The sequence below is a fragment of the Coregonus clupeaformis genome, chromosome 29 (assembly GCF_020615455.1).
Source record: "Coregonus clupeaformis isolate EN_2021a chromosome 29, ASM2061545v1, whole genome shotgun sequence".
Taxonomy (NCBI): Eukaryota; Metazoa; Chordata; class Actinopteri; order Salmoniformes; family Salmonidae; genus Coregonus; species Coregonus clupeaformis.
This window is the reverse complement of record NC_059220.1, coordinates 65,893,968-65,916,882: the sequence shown is the minus strand read 5'-3', so window position 1 is coordinate 65,916,882 and position 22,915 is coordinate 65,893,968. Positions and strand designations below refer to the sequence as shown.

General features: G+C 41.3%; 1 protein-coding gene across 1 annotated transcript in view; it reads left to right on the top strand.

Annotated features, from left to right (window-relative positions):
• Positions 1 to 22,915, top strand: part of LOC121544755 (cysteine-rich motor neuron 1 protein-like) — a 153,238-nt gene that overhangs the window by 75,625 nt on the left and 54,698 nt on the right. The window contains exons 3-5 of the mRNA XM_041854874.2: positions 18,191 to 18,433; positions 19,552 to 19,672; positions 19,823 to 19,944. Of these exons, the coding sequence (XP_041710808.1) occupies positions 18,191 to 18,433; positions 19,552 to 19,672; positions 19,823 to 19,944 (486 nt within the window). The remainder of the gene's footprint in view (positions 1 to 18,190; positions 18,434 to 19,551; positions 19,673 to 19,822; positions 19,945 to 22,915) is intronic.

Genomic DNA, 22,915 nt, shown 5'->3' with positions numbered 1-22,915 from the left:
AGGCTGTTCTAAAGCAAAGTGAATTCACTTTTAATTTGCAGTGTTTGACGTGTACATTTTCTTTTCTTTTATTTCTCCCAAAAGAAATACCAGGATAGTCCACTCAGTGACAATTGCCACTGTTATCCAGGGAGTCCTGGGTTCCATAGAATTAATAAAAGCGTACACATCACATGACAGTTGACTAGATAAAAATACACCATACACAGAAGTGTATACAGCATACCCAGTAGCATGCATACTGTCGTGGAAATTCTAATCAATAATGAGGAGAGACAAGGTAAATCACCAATCAGGATATTACTTTATTCAAAACATATTAATAAGGTAGTAAGTGAGGCTGGTCGACCCAACACTCTTGAGTGTTTGGCCGAGAGCTCTGACATACAAAAAATGCATAGTTCTTTATATAGTAGATCTAAAAATGCTTAGTCATGGCTGGTTCCACCCTTCCCATGCAGACCGGGGCATCATAAGCCACTTTGGGTTCATCTGTTAGTTATTTGCACGGGGTGTTGTTCTACCCCCAACCCGGCTTAGTTTCCCAGATGGCAAGGATGATTAGGAACAATGAGGAATTTCGTTCTACTCCTCCAGGCTATCCCTATCTCGGTTACACACACCACATCTTGTCTATGGAATGCAGGCCGGGTCAATTGTCAGCTCAAGCTATCTCTAGTGACTATACGCCCAGATTAGCTGCAGGGAGCTAGAGTGGAGACCATCCCTTTACAAAAACACAGCATTAGTAGAACAGAAATGTCTTACTATTTGTTATGTATATAATTTAACTATTAATATCAAACAAATCAGTTAAATATGTAATTTTTCTCTCACATTCCCCCATTTTGAGATTTCTCTCAATTTAAAAGAAAATTACAAGTTTTAAAAAGATATTAAAATATTGTTTAAGAAATTCTCAGCAATCTAAGTCAGAGTACATTTTCCAACAGTATGAAACAAATCATCATGTTGATACTGAGCATACTCCCATTGGTCAGCAAGGTGGAAATAACTATTTCCATCCCTATAACACCATCTGTAGAAACTAAAATTAGCATATCTTGTTGGACAAATCCTGGTAGTGACTCCTGGTTTAAGTAAAATATATTCTGTTTGGTGCCTAATGAACATGACCCAGGACAAGTATCATGATTCCACTATTTACAGTTGAAGTTGGAAGTTTACGTACACCTTATCCAAATACATTTAAACTCAGTTTTTCACAATTCCTGACATTTGATCCTAGTAAAAATTCCCTGTATTAGGTCAGTTAGGATCACCACTTTATTTTAAGAATGTGAAATGTCAGAATAATAGTAGAGAGAATTATTTATTTCAGCTTTTATTTCTTTCATCACATTCCCAGTGGGTCAGAAGTTTACATACACTCAATTAGTATTTGGTAGCATTGCCTTTAAATTGTTTAACTTGGGTCAAACGTTTCGGGTAGCCCCCTTCTTCCTCCAAACATAACGATGGTCATAATGGCCAAACAGTTCTATTTTTGTTTCATCAGACCAGAGGACATTTTTCCAAAAAGTACGATATTTGTCCCCATGTGCAGTTGCAAACCATAGTCTGGCTTTTTTATGGCGGTTTTGGAGCAGTGGCTTCTTTGTTGCTTAGAGGCTTTTCAGGTTATGTCGATATAGGACTCATTTACTGTGGAGATACTTTTGTACCTGTTTCCTCCAGCATCTTCACAAGGTGCTTTGCTGTTGTTCTGGGATTGATTTGCACTTTTCGCACCAAAGTACGTTCATCTCTAGGAGACAGAACACGTCTCCTTCCTGAGCGATATGACGGCTGCGTGGTCCCATAGTGTTTATACTTGCGTACTATTGTTTGTACAGATGAACGTGGTACCTTCAGGAGTTTGGAAATTGCTCCCAAGGATGAACCAGACTTGTGGAGGTCTACATTTTTTTTTTCTGAGGTCTTGGCTGATTTCTTTTGATTTTCCCATGATGTCAAGCAAGAGGCACTGAGTTTGAAGGTAGGCCTTGAAATACATCCACAGGTACACTTCCAATTGACTCAAATGATGTCAATTAGCCTATCAGAAGCTTCTAAAGCCATGACATAATTTTCTGGAATTTTCCAAGCTGTTTAAAGGCACAGTCAACTTCCACTGGAATTGTGATACAGTGAAATAATCTGTCTGTAAACAATTGTTGGAAAAATTACTTGTGTCATGCACAAAGTAGATGTCCTAACCGACTTACCAAAACTATAGTTTGTTAACAAGAAATTTGTGGAGTGGTTGATAAACAAGTTTTAATGCTCCAACGTAAGTGTATGTAAACTTCCGACTTCAAGTGTATAAGGCAACGCCTATGTTGCATTAGCATAAACCTGCTATAGTTCCTGAATATTGTCATTATCATCAAAAATGTAATTTGGTAATGGATATAGGTCAAATAGATTAGGATCAGTTTCACTCTCAGGATCAGAGTTCACCCTCTCCATTCACCAGGGCATGCTGAGAATGGTGTCAACATCTTTAGTACACAACTTCTTTACACATGTCACAATCAGCATAACAACAATCAAAACAATCAATCCATAATACATTAATTGCTCCACTCATATAGTTATTAACATACTAACAACTTACTCAAATCAATCAGTCAGTTTCCAAATCATAATTAACCAATGAATTATCCAAGCTAAATTTAGAATGACATTTCTCAGTGATTCACGTTGGTTCTATCACTCAAAGTTAAAACCCTCAATTTAGCACACATCGACCCTAGCAGAATGTACATTTATATTAACATACAATATATTCATCTTATAATTCTAGCATTAACTTTCTCATCAGGGTTATAATTACAGATCAGTATCTCAATGCATTCTTAGTCTAAATTACTATACATTTTGCCGACTGTAGACCCCTACAATCAACTTGATACCCAAAATAAACAATTTTGGACAAGTCTAAATCAATTATGGGCACAGTTGACCAACCCCACCTTCAGGCACTCATTCTTCTGGTGTCTCTTCATTGTCTTCTTCAGATAGTTTCCCAGTTCAAAATGAATGTCCCAATTTCAATGTCTCAGGATTAATCAGATTTTCCCAGACAGACTAATGTCTCACCTGAGCCCCACCACAGCACCTATTATGTCTTGTCCATTTGCCAACGAGTATACCAGCAATATGAGAGAAGTTTTGGAACGGATCTCTCTCCATGCTCATTCCACGTGGACTCCTGTAGCACTCCTGTGTACAGGTTGCTGGCTCAGACTCAGGTCTCAGGTAGAAGTGGTGAAGACAAGGTCGTATTGAATGCCTTTGTCGCTCTTCTTCAGCTGGTTAGAGGGGGTTTGAGGTTCACACCGTTCTCGGCCAAATTATCCCTTTCATGCATATAGATACCATCTGTAGTCACCTTCACCATAACCTCGAGAGAGGACAGATCAAAACAACAATTTAGTTCAGTTCATTTCTGATTCAGGAAATCCAGACAAGCATTAACTGTATGACCACTTATTACTTTTACCAATATTCTTAATACAAATCTCTAAGACAAATGTCAAAGAACATAACAACACATTCTGTTAAAACAATTATTTCAAATTGGCATATACTCCACTATCACACTGTCGACCTCATCGCAGAGTCACAGGGTCAGGAAGTTAGACCGCTAATCCTTAGGGAGTAATCTCCATCATCCAGCAAACCCAATCTGGTGAGATTTGTATCTAAACAAAACAGAACAAACAACACAACAATACACTCCTTCCTATATCACTCGATACACTTCTATATATCACTCAAGGTGTGTAAAACTTCAATCCAAAAACCTTCAGAGGACTGGTAACTCCCCCAGTTTTGACACATTACTCATAATGTGATTAATGTGTAGAAAACAACAACACTACTGGTGAAATAATAAAAAACTATTGAATATAACAAATCCATAATAACTCCATAAAGAAAAATTTTTGCCCATACGGTCATACAAGGAATAGAAAAATAGACTAGAGACAGGTCTATCCTTCTCGTGGTCCGAATCACAATATAACTATTAATTATAAGTATGAGTTTTACCCATGTCCTTCAAATCAGTATTAGATATGACCTTTAAATCATCACCCACCCTCTCTCGGCTTTCCAGTGAGGGTGATCAAACCACACTAGAAAGTCAGGACAGAGGTCAGAGGTCATTCAAACCCTTCTATATTAGACTAATTATTTAAAAACAGTCAAACATTTCATTCATTTCGTGTCCCAGGTTACAGTAAGTTTCCAATACACTTCTTATCAAAATAATTCACATGCGTTTAATAAAAAATAAAAAATAAAAAAATAAAACAGAAAATGCCATTAGTGTGCGCCTTTAAGATACCTCGGCTTTAACCCTTAAAAACCACCACTGAAACCAAAAGAATAGACCACTCACAATAATTAAAACACTGTATTAAAAACACTAACAAATATTCATAACAAGTGTGGGCAAAAACAAACAAAAATGGCCAGGCCTTATTTAATTTGGGTGCTCTCTTTACGGCCGAATACAGATACATTTATACTTAAAAAAAACTGCTGAATTTCACTAACTGCGCTCCCCAGACTCTCAGGAAACATTTCACAGAGTGAGATAATGATTAACCCCTCTCCTGGAAGAGAAGAGTACATTTCTACGCTACATCTTAATCAGCAACCCAAAAGTTTTAATTACAAACAAAACACGATAATGATAAGTCCACTGTCCTCCCTCCAATCATTAATTGTTTGTTTTATTCCACCCCAACGTTTATGTGCCCTTAATTTAGCATGTACTACCCTTAGACACGGCAACATTTATCTCGCCACCGAGTCTAATGATTCACTCCCGTATCTGACTGGTCTCTCTTATTTTAGCATGATTTCCCATATCCAACACACCACAATGCCCTTCATGTTCATGAACAAACATTTTAGGTTTGGTAACCCCAATGCTGTCGCTTGACAGAATTGCTTCTTAAAAACTCTACTAACACTTACTCCCAATATTAACTCCAATCTAATTTCCCGTAGGGTAAATTTAAAACACATCAGATGATACAGCGTCCCGTTAAGCAGAATGAACACCTTCTAAAATAAACAAACCCAGAACCCCTTTCCGGTAATCTTATTATTGTAATATGTTGCATTGATTTAGTAAAAATAGAAACGTGTTGATTAACAAATCTAGAACCTTCAAAAAGTTGGTGCTGTCTCATCAGCGTAATAGTCAAAACTAACTGCAATCCACTTAAATTACTTGACACTGTTCCACGTAGTGGAAACATATTATCGGTTTAAAATACATTAACTTTCTGCTCAAATTCACTGGTGTTACCCAAACTATAGAATTGAGTAATAATAATTATACATTTTCAAAGAACATATCTGCATTCAACTTAGTCATACCTCTACACCAAACTAACCCACTATGTCTCTTACAGCCCACTAGATTTCAGCGAGCACCAGTTGCTAACACCCTCAGACTAAAACACGGAAACTCTTCCATTCTGTCCAGTAGAAAATTATAAATAACATTCTCAAACAATGTTCTGCTTTTACCTCTATCGTAAGGTTAAAAAACAACTTGACAACTTTATCTTCTCTTTCTGCATCACACTTATTAAATGTCTATTATTTTAAAATTAACATGTAATGCACCGAATTTATACATCAGTCAATTCATAAGGAAAAATATAAAATAGTTCACAACACAGGAACCTCTGTCTGCCCACAACTTCAATGCATTGCTGTTGTAGCCTTCTATTATCATGCAATAAATAATATCCATGTTTAGTTATCCATTATGATCATGGTCACAGCTCTATCACAATTGCCAATCCGCTATCATTAGAATGCATTAGTTATAGGTAACAGTCCCTTCTGATTAGACTACAGGTAATAAAACAAACACTTGCTGTTGTTGACAAGCATATATTCAATTCATATCCATATTCAATTCAGTGTTTTAAATTACAACCCCATTCTCAGTAGGTTCCTCCAGCAAACCATTAGGCCACACCCCAAAATATTATTACCTCGAAATGGCCCTGCTAATCATGTTGAATAAATTAGCCTTTCAATTTGAACCATGACCGCTGTATCTATCTAAGCAAAACATATCAATAGTTGAATTACAGTCAGAAACCCAGATTTTAGTCAGTAACACAGACCCTATGCAAATAACACAATTACAATGGTTTGTAGTCTTAACATCTGGCACATAATAATGACACAATTACCAGAAAATAACCTTAAAGTTCTTTGCAAAGTATTCACATGCTCAAAGGAAATAAATTAGCAGTCAATGAGTTAAATCCACATTCATTGATTTGGAAACATAAAACCGGATTATCTTTTCCCTTGCGACATAATGAAATTCCTTTACTACATCACATTAGCTCCACAATGATAATTATTTTGATGGAAACCCCTAATTTGGCTTTGTACTACGTTATAACTTACGTCGAGACTCCACCTTAATTCACTCTTAACTGTATGGGAAAAGTTTATTCGAGAAATATAGCAAATGTAGTCCCATGAGCGTTTTATAGTTACATCGGTTAGGTCAATTTCCCATATTCTTACCAAAAAGTGGACGTACCCCAATCAGTTTCTGAGACTATTTCCCAGACTTTGTAGACAGTCATATAATGCTTAAACCTTATCTTTATCAAATGATCCATAAAAGGGACCAACTCAGAAAACCTTTATTAATAATTTTTCAAACCTGACGTACGTCTACGTTTGGGTGCGCAAGTTAGTATATTATTTATCATTAGTTCCATCATTACTTCATCAAATCTGTAGTAATAGATTATACACACATACAATTTGTCACATTTTCATATATTCACAGAATCCATACATAACGTTAGAAATCTTAGGTACTCACATCCAACACTCCATGTGCGTTGTCAACGACTCCCCATTGCTACAAGGCAGCTCTGCAAACACTCCCAGCAGAACCCAAAAACTCACATTTCCCAGACGCTGCTCCGCACGTATCCTCAACGGTTCTCTAGCCTTCCAGACTTTATAGACTTGCCACTTACTGTCTAAAATAACATCCCACACTCAATACCACCCCATGATATTCTATGATGGGCAGTGATGGATGGAACCCCAAGATAACGCTATAAATCGAAACGTATTATCCACATTTTTATAATATTTTATGCAAATTTCTATATCTTATTATCCAAATGTAAGATTAACACTTATTTCTACACTCACACAACACTCATATCACATTCACACACACATATAGAAACACGAACACACAGGACACACAGTGGAATGAGACAGACGAGGGAAACCGGTTAGCGCTGTTTTTAGATTTCAAACCCTGCCTATATGAACAAGGAAACCCATACCATTTTCAAAATATTAGTGGTCCCAAAACCGGGGTGTCTCCACACTGGGATATTTCCTACTGCGATTACTGTGGTATGGATTATCTTATGTCTATCCAAATGTGCAAAACTACCAACAGAGTACCCATGTCTCCTATCTAACTACGACTCCCGAGTGGCGCAGTGGTCTAAGGCACTGCATCGCGGTGCTAGCTGTGCCACTAGAGATCCTGGTTCGAGTCCAGGCTCTGTCACAGCCGGCCGCAACTGGGAGACCCAAGGGCGGCGCACAATTGGTCCAGCGTTGTCCAAGGTAGGGGAGGGTTTGGCCGGAAGGGATGTGGGTTAGTTTCCCACGGGGGGCCAGTATAAAACAAAAAAAGAAAACAACATGTATGCATTCACTAACTGTAAGTCGCTCTGGATAAGAGCGTTTGCTAAATGACTAAATGTAAATGTATGTAACATGGTTCCAAAAATCTAATCTTACCTTGTATTTTCTAACCTCCACTTCAGGTGACATGCCAGGAATAACAAAACACTCACAATAACACCTAACAATATTAACCCAGGGCATACCTATTTATCAAAACATTTTATCAAAACATTACACGTTATAATTTGAACTTCAAGGTTTCACCTGCACTCTAGTCCCTCGTTCAATATATTAACCTCACCAGTCCTACTGTGATCAACCCAGTACCACGGATCTGGACTTTTGGTTGCCCGCAACTGGCTAATTTAACAATTACACTACCAGTCAAAAGTTTGGACACACAAGTGTGCAAAGCTGGCATCAAGACAAAGGGTGGTTGATTTGTTTAACACTTACTACATGATTCCATATGTGTTATGTCATTGTCTTCGCTATTATTCGACAATGTAAAAAATAGTAAAAATTAAGAAAAACCCTTGAATGAGTAGGTGTGTCCAAACTTTTGACTGGTACTGCATGTCCAAGGATACCTCACTTAAGAACACTCCTACCAACTCAACAGTCCTGCTAGTTAACCCAGCTGTGGGCATACCACAGGGGCTTTTTTATTATTATTATTATTTTTATTTTTTTCTTCTTATCTTTACACGACATCACTTATTGATAGATTGTTCAAGCTCAGCTCTCTCAGTACTATGTTCGGGATCTGGCATCCACCATTGCCCGCTTCCTCTCAGATCTTAGGCGGGTCCAGTTGCTCTACAGGAGCGTGGTTTTCCCTGAGATCCCAATTTCTGATCTCCTGTGCACAGTTTACCCAGGTCTTCAGGAGTGGTGAACAGGTGAAGTGCAGATCCCATCCTCGTCACCAAAATTGTCGTGGAAATTCTAATCAATAATGAGGAGAGACAAGGTCAATCACCAATCAGGATATTACTTTATTCAAAACGTATTAATAAGGTAGTAAGTGAGGCTGGTCGAGAGCTCTGACATACAGAAAATGCAGAGTTCTTTATGCTTTATGCTTTATGCTTAGTCATGGCTGGTTCCACCCTTCCCATGCAGACCGGGGCATCATAAGCCACTTTGGGTTCATCTGTTAGTTATTTGCACGGGGTGTTGTTCTACCCCCAACCCGGCTTAGTTTCCCAGATGGCAAGGATCATTAGGAACAATGAGGATTTTCGTTCTACTCCTCCAGGCTATCCCTATCTCGGTTACACACACCACATCTTGTCTATGGAATGCAGGCCGGGTCAATTGTCAGCTCAAGCTATCTCTAGTGACTATACGCCCAGATTAGCTGCAGGGAACTAGAGTTAACTATTAATATCAAACAAATCAAGTAAATATGTAATTTTTCTCTCACAATACCAACGCACAGCTAACACAACAAACACAGAAGCACACATCGCAATAGCATAAATATGAAATTACGCTCACATTACATCTGTCTTGATTTGTGTACAGCTCTTTTGAAGGCGGACATGGTAGCTAGCTGTCGTGTGGATAAGTCCAGCTTGTTCCAGAGCAGTGGTCCAAAGAACTCCAGACTGCCTTGGAAGGCCATGTTTTTAACTGATGGTTGTGGCAGCAGGTACGGTTCCCATTGTTCGTAAGTTTTGGCTGCTGTTCAGGTGCGCCCCCGGAGGATGGGTGGAGACTCCCACCTGAACAGGTCTGACGTATTCAGATAGTTTGTGCTGTGTCGCCTTGAAAACAGTCACTAGGGTGTGGATCCTGTCCGTCAGTGGTCGATTCCAACTTTTTGCAGAAAAACCTCTGTTTTATGTGCTCCCTTCATGAATGCCCAGTCATGATATGAGCAACCCTGTTGATGATACGCTGTAGCTGGTTTAGGGATGGGCATGAGTAATCGAGTACTCGAACGGACGTCAAAGCTCGATCTTTAACCAGAGATCTTTTTCAAATACTGTACAACTATTTGGTGGAATGTGCTTTGTGGCTGCCAGAACGAGCAAGTAAAATGTTGTCTTGTAGACAACGTTAATTTGCTTTGACTCTAGTGTTCCATTTGTACATGTGCATTTGTGGGGCACAACAAAAAAGAAACCAAGCCAAGCATTACACCATTCTTCTCCCTAAATTCCCTTTCCCCTCTGTGTCTCATTCACTCAATTGCGTTCCAAACGCTCCCTCCACACACATGTGCTGAGTGAGCACACAAGCTCCCATTAGGCCTACAGAAATGAATGCCTATAAAAACGTAATTGACACACAAGCTACATTCCTTGCCAAATGACGATAGTTTTTTGGAAAATATGTGTTCCAACATCAAGCTGCAGTTTTGGAATAATTGCGTCCCATCTACAGTATTTTCTGCTTAAGCTACTTTGCGAACTGCTAGTGACATTTCAAATTGGTTAGCCTAAGCTATAACCCCCCGGAACATAAATAGGTTCCACACTGAAAATATGCAAAACATTAGTGTGATAAAGACAAAGATCGTATTTACATCAGAATCATTAAGCATACGCCTACTCAAATCAAATCAAATTTATTGGTCACATACACATGGTTAGCAGATGTTATTGTGAGTGTAGCACAATGCTTGTGCTTCTAGTTCCGACAGTGCAGCAATATCTAGCAAGGAATATCTAACAGTTCCACAACAAAAACCTAAGACACACAAATCTAAGTACAGGAATGGAATAAGAATATATAAAGATATGGATGAGCAATATCATTATCAGAGTGGAATAGGCTAAGATGCAATAGATAGTATAGAATACAGTATATACATATGAGATATGTAAACATTATTAAAGTGGCATTATTAAAGTGACTAGTGTTCCATTTATTAAAGTGGCCAGTGATTTTCAAGTCTGTATGGAGGCAGCAGCCTCTCTGTGCTAGTGATGGCTTTTTAACAGTCTGATGGCCTTGAGATAGAAGCTGTTTTTCAGTCTTTCTGTCCCAGCTTTGATGCACCTGTACTGACCTCGCCCTTCTGGATAATAGTGGGGTGAACAGGCAGTGGCTCGGGTGGTAGTTGTCCTTGATTATCTTTTTGACCTTCCTGTGACATCGGGTGCTGTAGGTGTCCTGGAGGGCAGGTAGTTTGCCCCCGGTGATGCATTGTGCAGACCGCACCAGCCTCTGGAGAGCCCTGCGGTTGTGGGCGGTGCAGTTGCCGTACCAAGTGGTGATACAGCCCGACAGGATGCTGTCAATTGTGAATCTGTAAAAGTTTGTGAGGGTTTTAGGTGACAGGCCAAATTTCTTCAGCCTCCTGAGGTTGAAGAGACGCTGTGGCGCCTTCTTCACCACACTGTCTGTGTGGGTGAACCATTTCAGTTTGTCAGTGATATGTACACAGAGGAACTTAAAACTTCCATCTTCTCCACTGCTGTCCCATCGATGTGTATAGGGGGGTACTCCCTGTAGGCTGTCTCATCGTTGTTGGTAATCAAGCTTACTACTGTTGTGTTGTCTGCAAACTTGATGATTGAGTTGGACGTGTGCATGGCTACGCAGTCATGGGTGAACAGGGAGTACATGAGGGGGCTGAGCACTCACCCTTGTGGTGCCCCAGTGTTGAGGATCAGCGAAGCGGAGATGTTGTTTCCTACCTTCACCACCTGGGGGCGGCCTGTCTGGAAGTCCAGGACCCAATTGCACAGGACCCAGGACCTCAAGCTTAATGATGAGCTTGGAGGGTACTATGGTGTTGAATGCTGAGCTATAGTCAATGAACAGCATTCTTACATACAGTGAGGGAAAAAAGTATTTGATCCCCTGCTGATTTTGTACGTTTTACCACTGACAAAGACATGATCAGTCTATAATTTTAATGGTAGGGTTATTTGAACAGTGAGAGACAGAATAACAACAAAAAAATCCAGACAAACGCATGTCAAAAATGTTATAAATTGATTTGCATTTGAATGAGGGAAATAAGTATTTGACCCCTCTGCAAAACATTACTTAGTACTTGGTGGCAAAACCCTTGTTGGTAATCACAGAGGTCAGTTGTCACGATCGTCGTAAGAACCGGACCAAGGCGCAGCGTGATAGGCGTACATCTTTTAATCAGTACTTAATACAATCACAAAAACAACAAAACGATACGTGAAGTCTAAAGGTTCACAAACACAAACCTATAAAGAACAAGATCCCACAAATAACTGTGCAAAACAGGCTGCCTAAGTATGGTTCTCAATCAGAGACAACGAGCAATAGCTGCCTCTGATCGGGAACCACCCTGGCCAACATAGATCTAAACGATCTAGAATAAACACATAGAAACTACAACATAGAAACTAACACCCTGGCTCAACATAAAAGAGTCCCCAGAGCCAGGGCGTGACACTTGTTGGCAATCACAGAGGTCAGACGTTTCTTGTAGTTGGCCTCCAGGTTTGCACACATCTCAGGAGGGATTTTGTCCCACTCCTCTTTGCAGATCTTCTCCAAGTCATTAAGGTTTCGAGGCTGACGTTTAGCAACTCGAACATTCAGCTCCCTCCAGAGATTTTCTATGGGATTAAGGTCTGGAGACTGGCTAGGCCACTCCAGGACCTTAATGTACTTCTTCTTGAGCCACTCCTTTGTTGCCTTGGCCGTGTGTTTTGGGTCATTGTCATGCTGGAATACCCATCCACGACCCATTTTCAATGCCCTGGCTGAGGGAAGGAGGTTCTCACCCAAGATTTGACGGTACATGGCCACGTCCATCGTCCCTTTGATGCGGTGAAGTTGTCCTGTCCCCTTAGCAGAAAAACACCCCCAAAGCATAATGTTTCCACCTCCATGTTTGACGGTGGGGATGGTGTTCTTGGGGTCATAGGCAGCATTCCTCGTCCTCCAAACACGGCGAGTTGAGTTGATGCCAAAGAGCTCAATTTTGGTCTCATCTGACCACAACACTTTCACCCAGTTCTCCTCTGAATCATTCAGATGTTCATTGGCAAACTTTAGACGGCCCTGTATATGTGCTTTCTTGAGCAGGGGGACCTTGCGGGCACTGCAGGATTTCAGTCCTTCACGGCGTAGTGTGTTACCAATTGTTTCTTGGTGACTATGGTCCCAGCTGCCTTGAGATCATTGACAAGATCCTCCCGTGTAGTTCTGGGCTGATTCCTCACTGTTCTCATGATCATTGCAACTCCATGAGGTGAGATCTTGCATGGAGCCCCAGGCAGAGGGAGATTGACAGTTATTTTGTGTTTCTTCCATTTGCGAATAATCGCACCAACTGTTGTCACCTTCTCACTAAGCTGCTTGGCGAGGGTCTTGTAGTCCATTCCAGCCTTGTGTAGGTCTACAATCTTGTCCCTGACATTCTTGGAGAGCTCTTTGGTCTTGGCCATGGTGGAGAGTTTGGAATCTGATTGATTGATTGCTTCTATGGACAGGTGTCTTTTATACAGGTAACAAACTGAGATTAGGAGCACTCCCTTTAAGAGTGTGCTCCTAATCTCAGCTCGTTACCTATATAAAAGACACCTGGGAGCCAGAAATCTTTCTGATTGAGAGGGGGTCAAGTACAGTGCATTCGGAAAGTATTCAGACCCCTTGACTTTTTCCTTATTCTAAAATTGATTAAATTATTTTTTCCCTCATCAATCGACACTCAATACTCCATAAAAAGTATCTGAAGAGAAGAATGGGAATAACTCCCCAAATACAGGTGCGCCAAGCTTGTAGCATCATACCCAAGAAGACTCATGGCTGTAATCGCTGCCAAAGGTGCTTCAAGAAAGTACTGAGTGAAGGGTCTGAATATTTATGTAAATGTGATATTTCAGTTTTCAGTTTTTTATTTGTATATATTTGCATAATGACAAAGAAAAAACAGGTTAATAGAAATTGTTGCTGATTTATTACAAATAGAAAAGTGAAATATCACATTTACATAAGTATTCAGACCCTTTACTCAGTACTTTATTGAGGCACTTTGGGTATGACGCTACAAGCTTGGCACACCTGTATTTGGGGAGTTTCTCCCATTCTTCTCTGCAGAACCTCTCAAGCTCTGTCAGGTTGAATAGGGAGCGTCGCTGCACAGCTATTTTCAGGTCTCTCTAGAGATGTTCGATCGGGTTCAAGTCCGGGCTCTGGCTGGGCCTCTCAAGCACATTCAGAGACTTGTCCTGAAGCCACTCCTGTGTTGTCTTGGCTGTGTGCTTAGGGTCGTTGTCCTGTTGGAAGGTGAACCTTTGCCCCAGTCTGAGGTCGTGAGCTCTCTGGAGCAGGTTTTCATCAAGGATCTCTCTGCACTTTGCTCCGTTCATCTTTCCCTCGATCCTGACTAGTCTCCCAGTCCCTGCCGCTGAAAAACATCACCATACCATGATGCTGCCACCACCATGCTTCACCGCAGGGATGGTGCCAGGTTGTCTCTTGGCATTCATGTCAGAGTTCAATCTTGGTTTCATCAGACCAGAGAATCTTGTTTCTCATGGTCTGAGTCCTTTAGTGCCATTTGGCAAACTCCAAGCGGGCTGTCATGTGCCTTTTACTGAAGAGTGGCTTCGTCTGGCCACTCTACCATAAAGGCCTGATTGGTGGAGTGCTGCAGAGATGGTTGTCTTTCTGGAAGGTTCTCTCATCTCCACAGAGGAAATCTGGAGCTCTGTCAGAGTGACCATCGGGTTGTTGGTCACCTCCCTGACCAAGGCCCTTCTCCGTTCAGTTTGTCCGGGCGGCCAGCTCTAGGAAGATTCTTGGTGGTTCCAAACTTCTTCCATTTAAGAATGATGGAGGCCACTGTATTCTTGGGGACCTTCAATGCAGCAGAATTTTTGTTGGTACCCTTCCCCAGATCGGTGCCTTGACACAGTCCTGTCTTGGAGCTCTACGGACAATTCCTTCGACCTCATAGCTTGGTTATTGCTCTGACATGCACTGTCAACTGTGGGACAGGTGTTTGTCACGCCCTGACTCTAGGGACTTGTATTGGTTGAGTCAGGGTGTGTATGTTGGCCGGTGTGGTTCCCAATCAGAGGCAGCTGTAGCTCGTTGTCTCTGATTGGGGACCATACTTACGTAGCCTGTTGGCACTAGTAGGGTGTGGGATCTTGTTCCGTGTAAGGTATGTTTGTGTGTTACCTTGGACTTCACGTTTCGTTTGTTGTTTTGTCGTGTGTTTATTCGTGAAATAAATATGAATGCATATCACGCTGCGCCTTGGTCCTTCTCGTCCGTAAACGATCGTGACAGTGTGTGCCTTTCCAAATCATGTCCAATCAATTGAATTTACCACAGGTGGACTCCAATTCAGTTGTAGAAACATCTCAAGGATGATCAATGGAAAGAAGATGCACCTCAATTTCGAGTCTCATAGCAAAGGGTCTGAATAATTATGTAAATAAGGTATTTATGGTATATTTTTTTTTATTTGCAAACATTTCGTAAAACCTGTTTTCGCTTTGTCATTATGCAGTATTGTGTGTAGATAGGTGAGGAAAATGTTTAATTTAATCCATTTTAGAATAAGGATGTAACGTAACAAAATGTGGAAAAAGTAAAGGGGTCTGAATACTTTCCGAATGCACTGTATGTACACACTCCGGACTCCGACATTGCTCATCCTAATATTCCATTATTTTACTTTTTTTTTTTGATTTGTGTGTATTTTTATGTGTTGTTATATATTACTGCACTGTTTGTTGGAGCTAGGAACACAAGCATTTCGCTACACCTGCAATAACATCTGCTAAATATGTGTATGCGACCAATATATATATATATATATTTTTGATGCACATCACTTCACAATGGCAACTTTTTTCATTTGAAAAAATATTAAGTTATATTTTATTCAGTTATATTACATGTTTTCTTTTACTATAAAATAGGCGTGTCTTGACAATTTACATTTACATTTTAGTCATTTAGCAGACGCTCTTATCCAGAGCGACTTACAGGAGCAATTAGGGTTAAGTGCCTTGCTCAAGGGCACATTTACGTCATTTAGCAGACGCTCTTATCCAGAGCGACTTACAAATTGGTGCATTCACCCTATAGCCAGTGGGATAACCACTTTACAATTATTAATTTATTTTTTAATTTTTTTTTTTTTTATTTATTTTTTTTGGGGGGGGTAGAAGGATTACTTTATCCTATCCCAGGTGTTCCTTAAAGAGGTGGGGTTTCAAATGTCTCCGGAAGGTGGTGAGTGACTCCGCTGTCCTGGCGTCGTGAGGGAGCTTGTTCCACCATTGGGGTGCCAGAGCAGCGAACAGTTTTGACTGGGCTGAGCGGGAACTATGCTTCCGCAGAGGAAGGGGAGCCAGCAGGCCAGAGGTGGATGAACGCAATGCCCTCGTTTGGGTGTAGGGACTGATCAGAGCCTGAAGGTACGGAGGTGCCGTTCCCCTCACTGCTCCATAGGCAAGCACCATGGTGACACCATCTTGACTGTGATAAGGACTCAGGAAATAAGAGTGTCTTGTCTACTAAATTAACAAAACAATGCAATGCCGTTGCACAGCCAAAGGCTTGTACAAGCAAGCATCACTGCTGAGGTTACTGCCTTTTTGAAGATTGTGTTTGACGATATAATATAACCAGTTGATATTACGGTTTCAATAAATAAAAATCAAAAAACTTAAAATGCTCATCCATAAGCTGGTTAAGACCTGTCTTATTGCACTGATGTAGGGTGGGAAGCCATACCGTGGCACAGTAGTCCAGGTCAGTTGTTATTATGGTGTGGTAGATTGTCAGGAGAATGTCCTTGGAGACGAACTCCCTTGCCCTTTTTAGAGCACCAAGCCCAGACATTTCCCTGTGACCAGGCTAGCGTGTTAAGTCCAGTGTAGGTGTTAGTCCAACTTCATCCCCAGGTACTTTATGGGGTTTACTTGTTCATAAGTGTTTTGTCCGTCTGTTATTGTGATACTTTTGCCTGTGTCTCAGCTTTTGTGGGTTGCCAAACAACATTGCCTTGGTCTTCTGAGGGTGTAGGGAGAGCTTGTTGTCAGTGAACCAAGCTGCTGCCCTCTTGATGTCATTTGACACTGCCTCCTCACACTCCCGGGTGGTCTTCGCTGAGTAGTACAGGACTGTGTCATCTGCATATAAATGTACGCAACATTTTTCCAGCACTGATGGAAGGTTATTTATGTAAATGCAGAAAAGTAGGGGTCCAAGTAAACTCCCTTGTGGGACTCCATTCACCACAGGTACATGGGCTGACTGTGTGCTCTGCAGTTTGGTGTACATTTTTACATTTACGTCATTTAGCAGACGCTCTTATCCAGAGCAATTTACAGGAGCAATTAGGGTTAAGTGCCTTGCTCAAGGGCACATCGACAGATTTTTCACCTAGTCAGCTCTGGGATAAGAACCAGCGACCTTTCGATTACTGCCACAACGCTCTTAACCACTAAGCTACTTGCCGTGTACTGCTCCTCTGTAAGTATGATGTGAACCACTTTATTGCAGCGCTGTCAAAGCCTAATTTTGCAAGCTTCCTCAGGAGTGTGTGGTGGTGAACAGTGTCAAAATCTTTATTCAGATCCAAGAAGAGTGCTGCTGTGTCCTCCTGGCTGTTACAAGCCGACTTGCTGTCCTACACAACCCTTTGCACTGCTGTAGATGTGCTGTCTTCCTAAAGCCGCTTTGATAGGCTGTTGAGTGAGAAATAGTTGGCAACCTGTGTGTGCACCAGCCTTTCCAGCACATTGGAGACAGCACAATTTATACTGGATGGTAGTTGGCCATATCCGATTGTGTGTGTGTGTGCGTGCGTGCCACAGCCGATTTTGTGTGTTTGTGTGCGTGCGTGCCACATCCGATTGTGTGTGTTCAGCTTTCTGCCTGTTAGCCTCCTGCGTCTGTGTGTTATCCTGAAAGGGAGGGCATTAGCACGCGGCGCCTCTCTCAGTTCCTGTTTGTTTGCTGTACTCATAATTCCAGCAATTTACATTTTTACTTAATTTACGTTCACATCAATGTTGAATGCTTGTTTTACCTGCCCCTCTGGTGCACTTTTATACTTCCTTCATGTAGCTCTCTGTTTCAATAAAGGTTGGAGTCACAAATAAACTGTTGTGCTTCTGATGGAAAAGGGTTTGTGCCAATTGTGTGTATAAAATCTTGGACTTTGACCTGAATGGTCAATAGTCAATTTGATTGACTGCCCAGCCGACACATTTTAGTTCCTTGAATGTTCTTTGTAGGTTCTTAAATGTTAGCAATAACATTCCCGATTCCTCTAATGTCCATTTGCCCAATGTTCTGGGTGTCCCAAGAGTGTTCCTTTCAGAAACATTCCCTGAGAAAAACCTTCATGTTTTAAAGTTTCAGTTTGAAATTCCTTGAAAGTTTTTAACCATTACACTAAAGATAACAGCCAGGGCAGATTATTTCATCTGTAACTGTACAAATATTGGCTTAATGCTACAATCAACAATCTGATCTCTCTCTCATGCAGAGGAGCGGCCTGACTGTTCTAAGGCACGGTGTGAGGTGCAGTTCTCACCCCGCTGCCCTGAGGACTCGGTGCTAATCGAAGGCTACGCACCCCCTGGAGAGTGCTGTCCCCTGCCCAGCCGCTGTGTCTGCAGCCCTGCAGGGTGCCTGAGGAAGGTGTGCCAACCTGGATACCTCAACATATTGGTATCCAAGGGCTCTGGGAAGCCTGGAGAATGCTGCGACCTGTACGAGTGCAAGCCAGGTACACTAGCAACCAATAACAATTTCTAGCAACTATTTGTGACATGGCAATATTGTTTTCTGATTCTGATACTTAGCTCATTGTAGAAATAATAAATATAATAATATATTTCCCAAGCTCAATGCCCAAATTGTAGGCTACACTCATGAATGGCAGCTGTATCCTTCCGCCAGTGGTTTATCACCTGGCATAACGTAGGCCCTAGCCAACAGAAGTAGTGGTTGCTAGGATAGGAATGTGCTGGTGCCGTGATCTCCCTGTTCACATAAACAGACAGTATGACATATAACGCTGCAGTTAAAATACTGACACGTCTATTTTCTTAATACACTCTTCTCCCAATGTGCTCCTCTACAAGGTTTTTCATGGTTGTCTCTGTGTTGTGCCCTCCCTACAGGTATGCTATCTTAATTTGATCACTCTGTTGTCGCAAATACAAATTGTAGTCTATTCTAGGTTTAAAAAGGCTTCTAAAGTTTGTAATTTCCACTTTAAAATGTCAGACTTGATTTGTCCTTACGAAAAATGTATCAACCCCTACAAAAATGTCCATTAATAATTCACATTTCCTGTTGCTGCAGGATTATTTTCCTGCTGTGAGAAACTGGTCAAATTAACATACTTACTGCAGCACTGATGATTCTCTCTGTGTTGTGCCCTACCTAGTGTTTAGTGTGGACTGCATCACTAATGGTTGTCTCTGTGTTTTACCCTACTGTACCTAGTGTTTAGTGTGGACTGCAGCAATGATGATTGTCTCTGTGTTGTACCCTATCTAGTGTTTAGTGTGGACTGCAGCACTAATGGTTGTCTCTGTGTTTTGCCCTACTGTATCTAGTGTATAGTGTGGACTGCAGCACTGATGATTGTCTCTGTGTTGTACCCTATCTAGTGTTTAGTGTGGACTGCAGCACTAATGGTTGTCTCTGTGTTTTACCCTACTGTACCTAGTGTTTAGTGTGGACTGCAGCAATGATGATTGTCTCTGTGTTGTGCCCTATCTAGTGTTTAGTGTGGACTGCAGCACTAATGGTTGTCTCTGTGTTTTGCCCTACTGTATCTAGTGTATAGTGTGGACTGCAGCACTGATGATTGTCTCTGTGTTGTGCCCTATCTAGTGTTTAGTGTGGACTGCAGCACAGTGGAGTGCCCTCCTGTCCAGCAGGTTCAGTGTCCACCTGACAGCTATGAGACCCAGGTGCGTCTCACCGCGGACGGCTGCTGCACCCTTCCTACCAGGTGAGCCTCGACCTCCCCCTGAATGCAACAATCAATGCACTTTCTTTGGCAGTTATAAAAAGTAGTCAGGTGAAATAAGTCAGGTGTGAGGGTGTATCCATCTGATGTGGGCTAACTCTATGAATCCCCCTCTCTCCATCCCATCTCTAGGTGTGAGTGTTTGCCTGGTATGTGCAGTTTCCCACAATGCACCGCGGGCAGCTCCCCCAAGGTGGTCTCCCGCGGCGACGGTACCCCCGGGCGATGCTGTGATGTGTACGAGTGTATCAACGGTGAGTTTGGCTCTCTCCCTCCACTTGGCTCTGAACTGAGCTGCACAGCGCCCGTCTCACTGTGTCTGAGCTGTTATACAGGGTGATGGTAAAGCCCTGTTTTCCTGCTTTCTTCTCAGGTTACTTTTGAAAGAATATTGTGCCAGACCAGCTAACGGGGGAGGTTAGGAGATAAGCACTAAGAAGACATGAAAATATTTACAATGAATATATTTACACTCGGCGAGCGTGTTTGATAAATACAACCGTATACCTAGCTGGATGTTAGGTGGAACACGCAATGGGAAAATCCTTCTAACAACAAGATAGCATGTTGACTGTTGAAGAGGGTTGTCGGTGGAGTGTACTCAGTGAGAGGATGGTAGTAGAAGAGAATATAGATGTTACAGCAATACACATCAGGGGTAGAATTGTGTGGGAATGTGACATGATATTGTCAGGTAAAAAGTGTTGTTGTTTTTTATAACTGAACTCTTGGTAAATTAACAATGGTGAGTTCCCAGTTACGTTTTAAAAATTCCACCCCTGAGATTAGTAGACCTACAGTAAAAAATACTGGCAACACAAATAAAATATCAGCCAGACTTTGAAAAGAAAAGGAGGGCAATATGCTCGTATAAGTGTGTGTGGTAAAGAACAGCATCAAACCAGCAGCTTTTGGGCTGTAGATTCTGCAGGTTGAAGAAGAGTGTAAATGTGACTCGTTTCAGGAAACTAGGCGTATGTCCCGCGTCACTACTTCACAGGAGAGGCATTTGAACGTAAATAAAAAATGCATTTAAGAAATGCATTTTTTGGCAGATATGCCTTCTGGAACATGTGAACTTGCATGTGCCTTAATAACAAACTTGTATGCCATCTGTAAATACAAATACAATTGTTAAATTACGAGCCTAGTTGGTTTAGCCACGGAAAAAGACAGGAACCTTCCCGCTAGCCATGATTGGCTGAGACAATGGAAGGGATGGACATGCCGAGAGATAAGTTCAGATTGGTCTGCCATGTAGGTAATCCTTTCTAATGCGGCTTTTAAAAAATATATCACGAAGAACTGCAAAAGTGTTGATAATGCTCTCCACTTTCTGGAGGACCAAGTTTTGAAATCAGTGGAATGCCCGATGGAAGCAGAGTATGATAGCTAAGGAGATGGAGAAAATTCAGGCATTTGATTGCAAATATGCGGAGGGAGTTGAAAAGAGAACACAGAAGGCTGTTGTATAAAACACCTGTCTCCAGATTACATCTTCAAACTAAGGGCAACCATGGCATCCATGACAGAGAGGGAGAAGCGTTCATTCATGTATACGGGTAAGAGAGTCTAGCTGGCTACATTTTCAGATATTATATATGTTTCTAATTTTATCAGAAAGTTGTTTTCATTGCAAGTTAATGCATACTGTTAGCTAGCTAGCTAACATTAGCTGGCTGGCTGGCTCGCTAGCTAACATTACGTGATCTGTGTAGTAATATTATTCGTATCTCAGAGCCATTTGCATTGCTAGTTATAGCCTAATGTCAGCTAGCTAGCTAACATTGAACCTAGTTGGTTAGCTTTAGCTACCTGTAGATTCATGCAGGGTAGTAACGTTATGAGTTGGGATTGTGGTTCATTGTTTAGCTAGCTAGCTACATGTCTAAACAAAAGACTAAACTATGCAAGTAACCATTTCACTGTACCGTTTACACCTTCTGTATCCTTTGCATGTGACAAATAAACTTCAATTTTATTTGATATAGTATGTGTTTACCAGAGACGGTAATGTGAAGAACAACATGACCTGCACCAAAGTCAAACTAGGATATAACGTTAGGCCAACGAGACAGTGTCCATGTTCAAAAATTATCCGGTACAATGCCCTGCTTGTATTTCGTCACAATCACAACCGTAAGCTATTTTCTGTAATTAGATCGCCATTAACTTGTAAATAATGATCTTGTTGTGAGTTTATTTTCCTGTAATAATGGAACAAATTAGCTAAAGTTAAGACGTTGTCAGCTATATGGTCATAACAAGCTAGAAACTAACCAAAACATTGTTTAGATGGATGGGTTTATTGGTGTTAAAATACACCAGTTATGCTATTTTGGACCACCAGGCTGCTGATGTCTGTCGTTTTTGTGTTTATACTTTTCCATAACGACAACGACAAGTTTGATGTCGGACGACAATGTTCATGATGTCACTGCGACAACTGTATACAGACATGTCGATAGACGTAGTATAAACCAGCATTTAGTCTTGAAATCTTTGGTTGTTTAGTACACTTCCGTACTCACTCTGTTTAGCACATGGCCTCACATGTGAATCCTTAAAGAGCTGGTTGAATGGGCAGAGGATGCTTTTCATATTAAAGCAAATTCTCAAGGATTCATGGAGCCCACATTATGAGCGGTGGTGAACTTTCAAGGGAGAGCTAGCCATTAAAATAATAATTTCAAGATATTGCGTTTAATAGAAGGAAATCTATAGTATATAAAAAATCAAATAAGTTAGAAAATATTGCTCCTTGGCTCTGAGAGGAGGTCTAAGAGAGCCATGTGTCACGATCGTTTACAGACGGGACGGACCAAGGCGCAGCGTGATATGCATACATGTTTATTTATATTGAATAAACACCACGACAAAACAACAAATGAAACGAAACGTGAAGTCCAAGGTAGACAAACAACATACCTCACACGGAACAAGATCCCACCACCCACTAGTGCCAATAGGCTGCCTAAGTATGGTCCCCAATCAGAGACAACGAGCGACAGCTGCCTCTGATTGAGAACCACACCGGACAACATAGATCTAGACATACTAGATTCTACAACAATGAACAAACACAACAAGGAAAATCACACCCTGACTCAACAAATAAGAGTCCTCAGAGTCAGGGCGTGACACCATGGCATACTGTATGTTGTAAATGACGTGGGAAAAGCAAATATACTGTAGCGAGGAGGAGGTTTTTCTGTTGGTTGACGT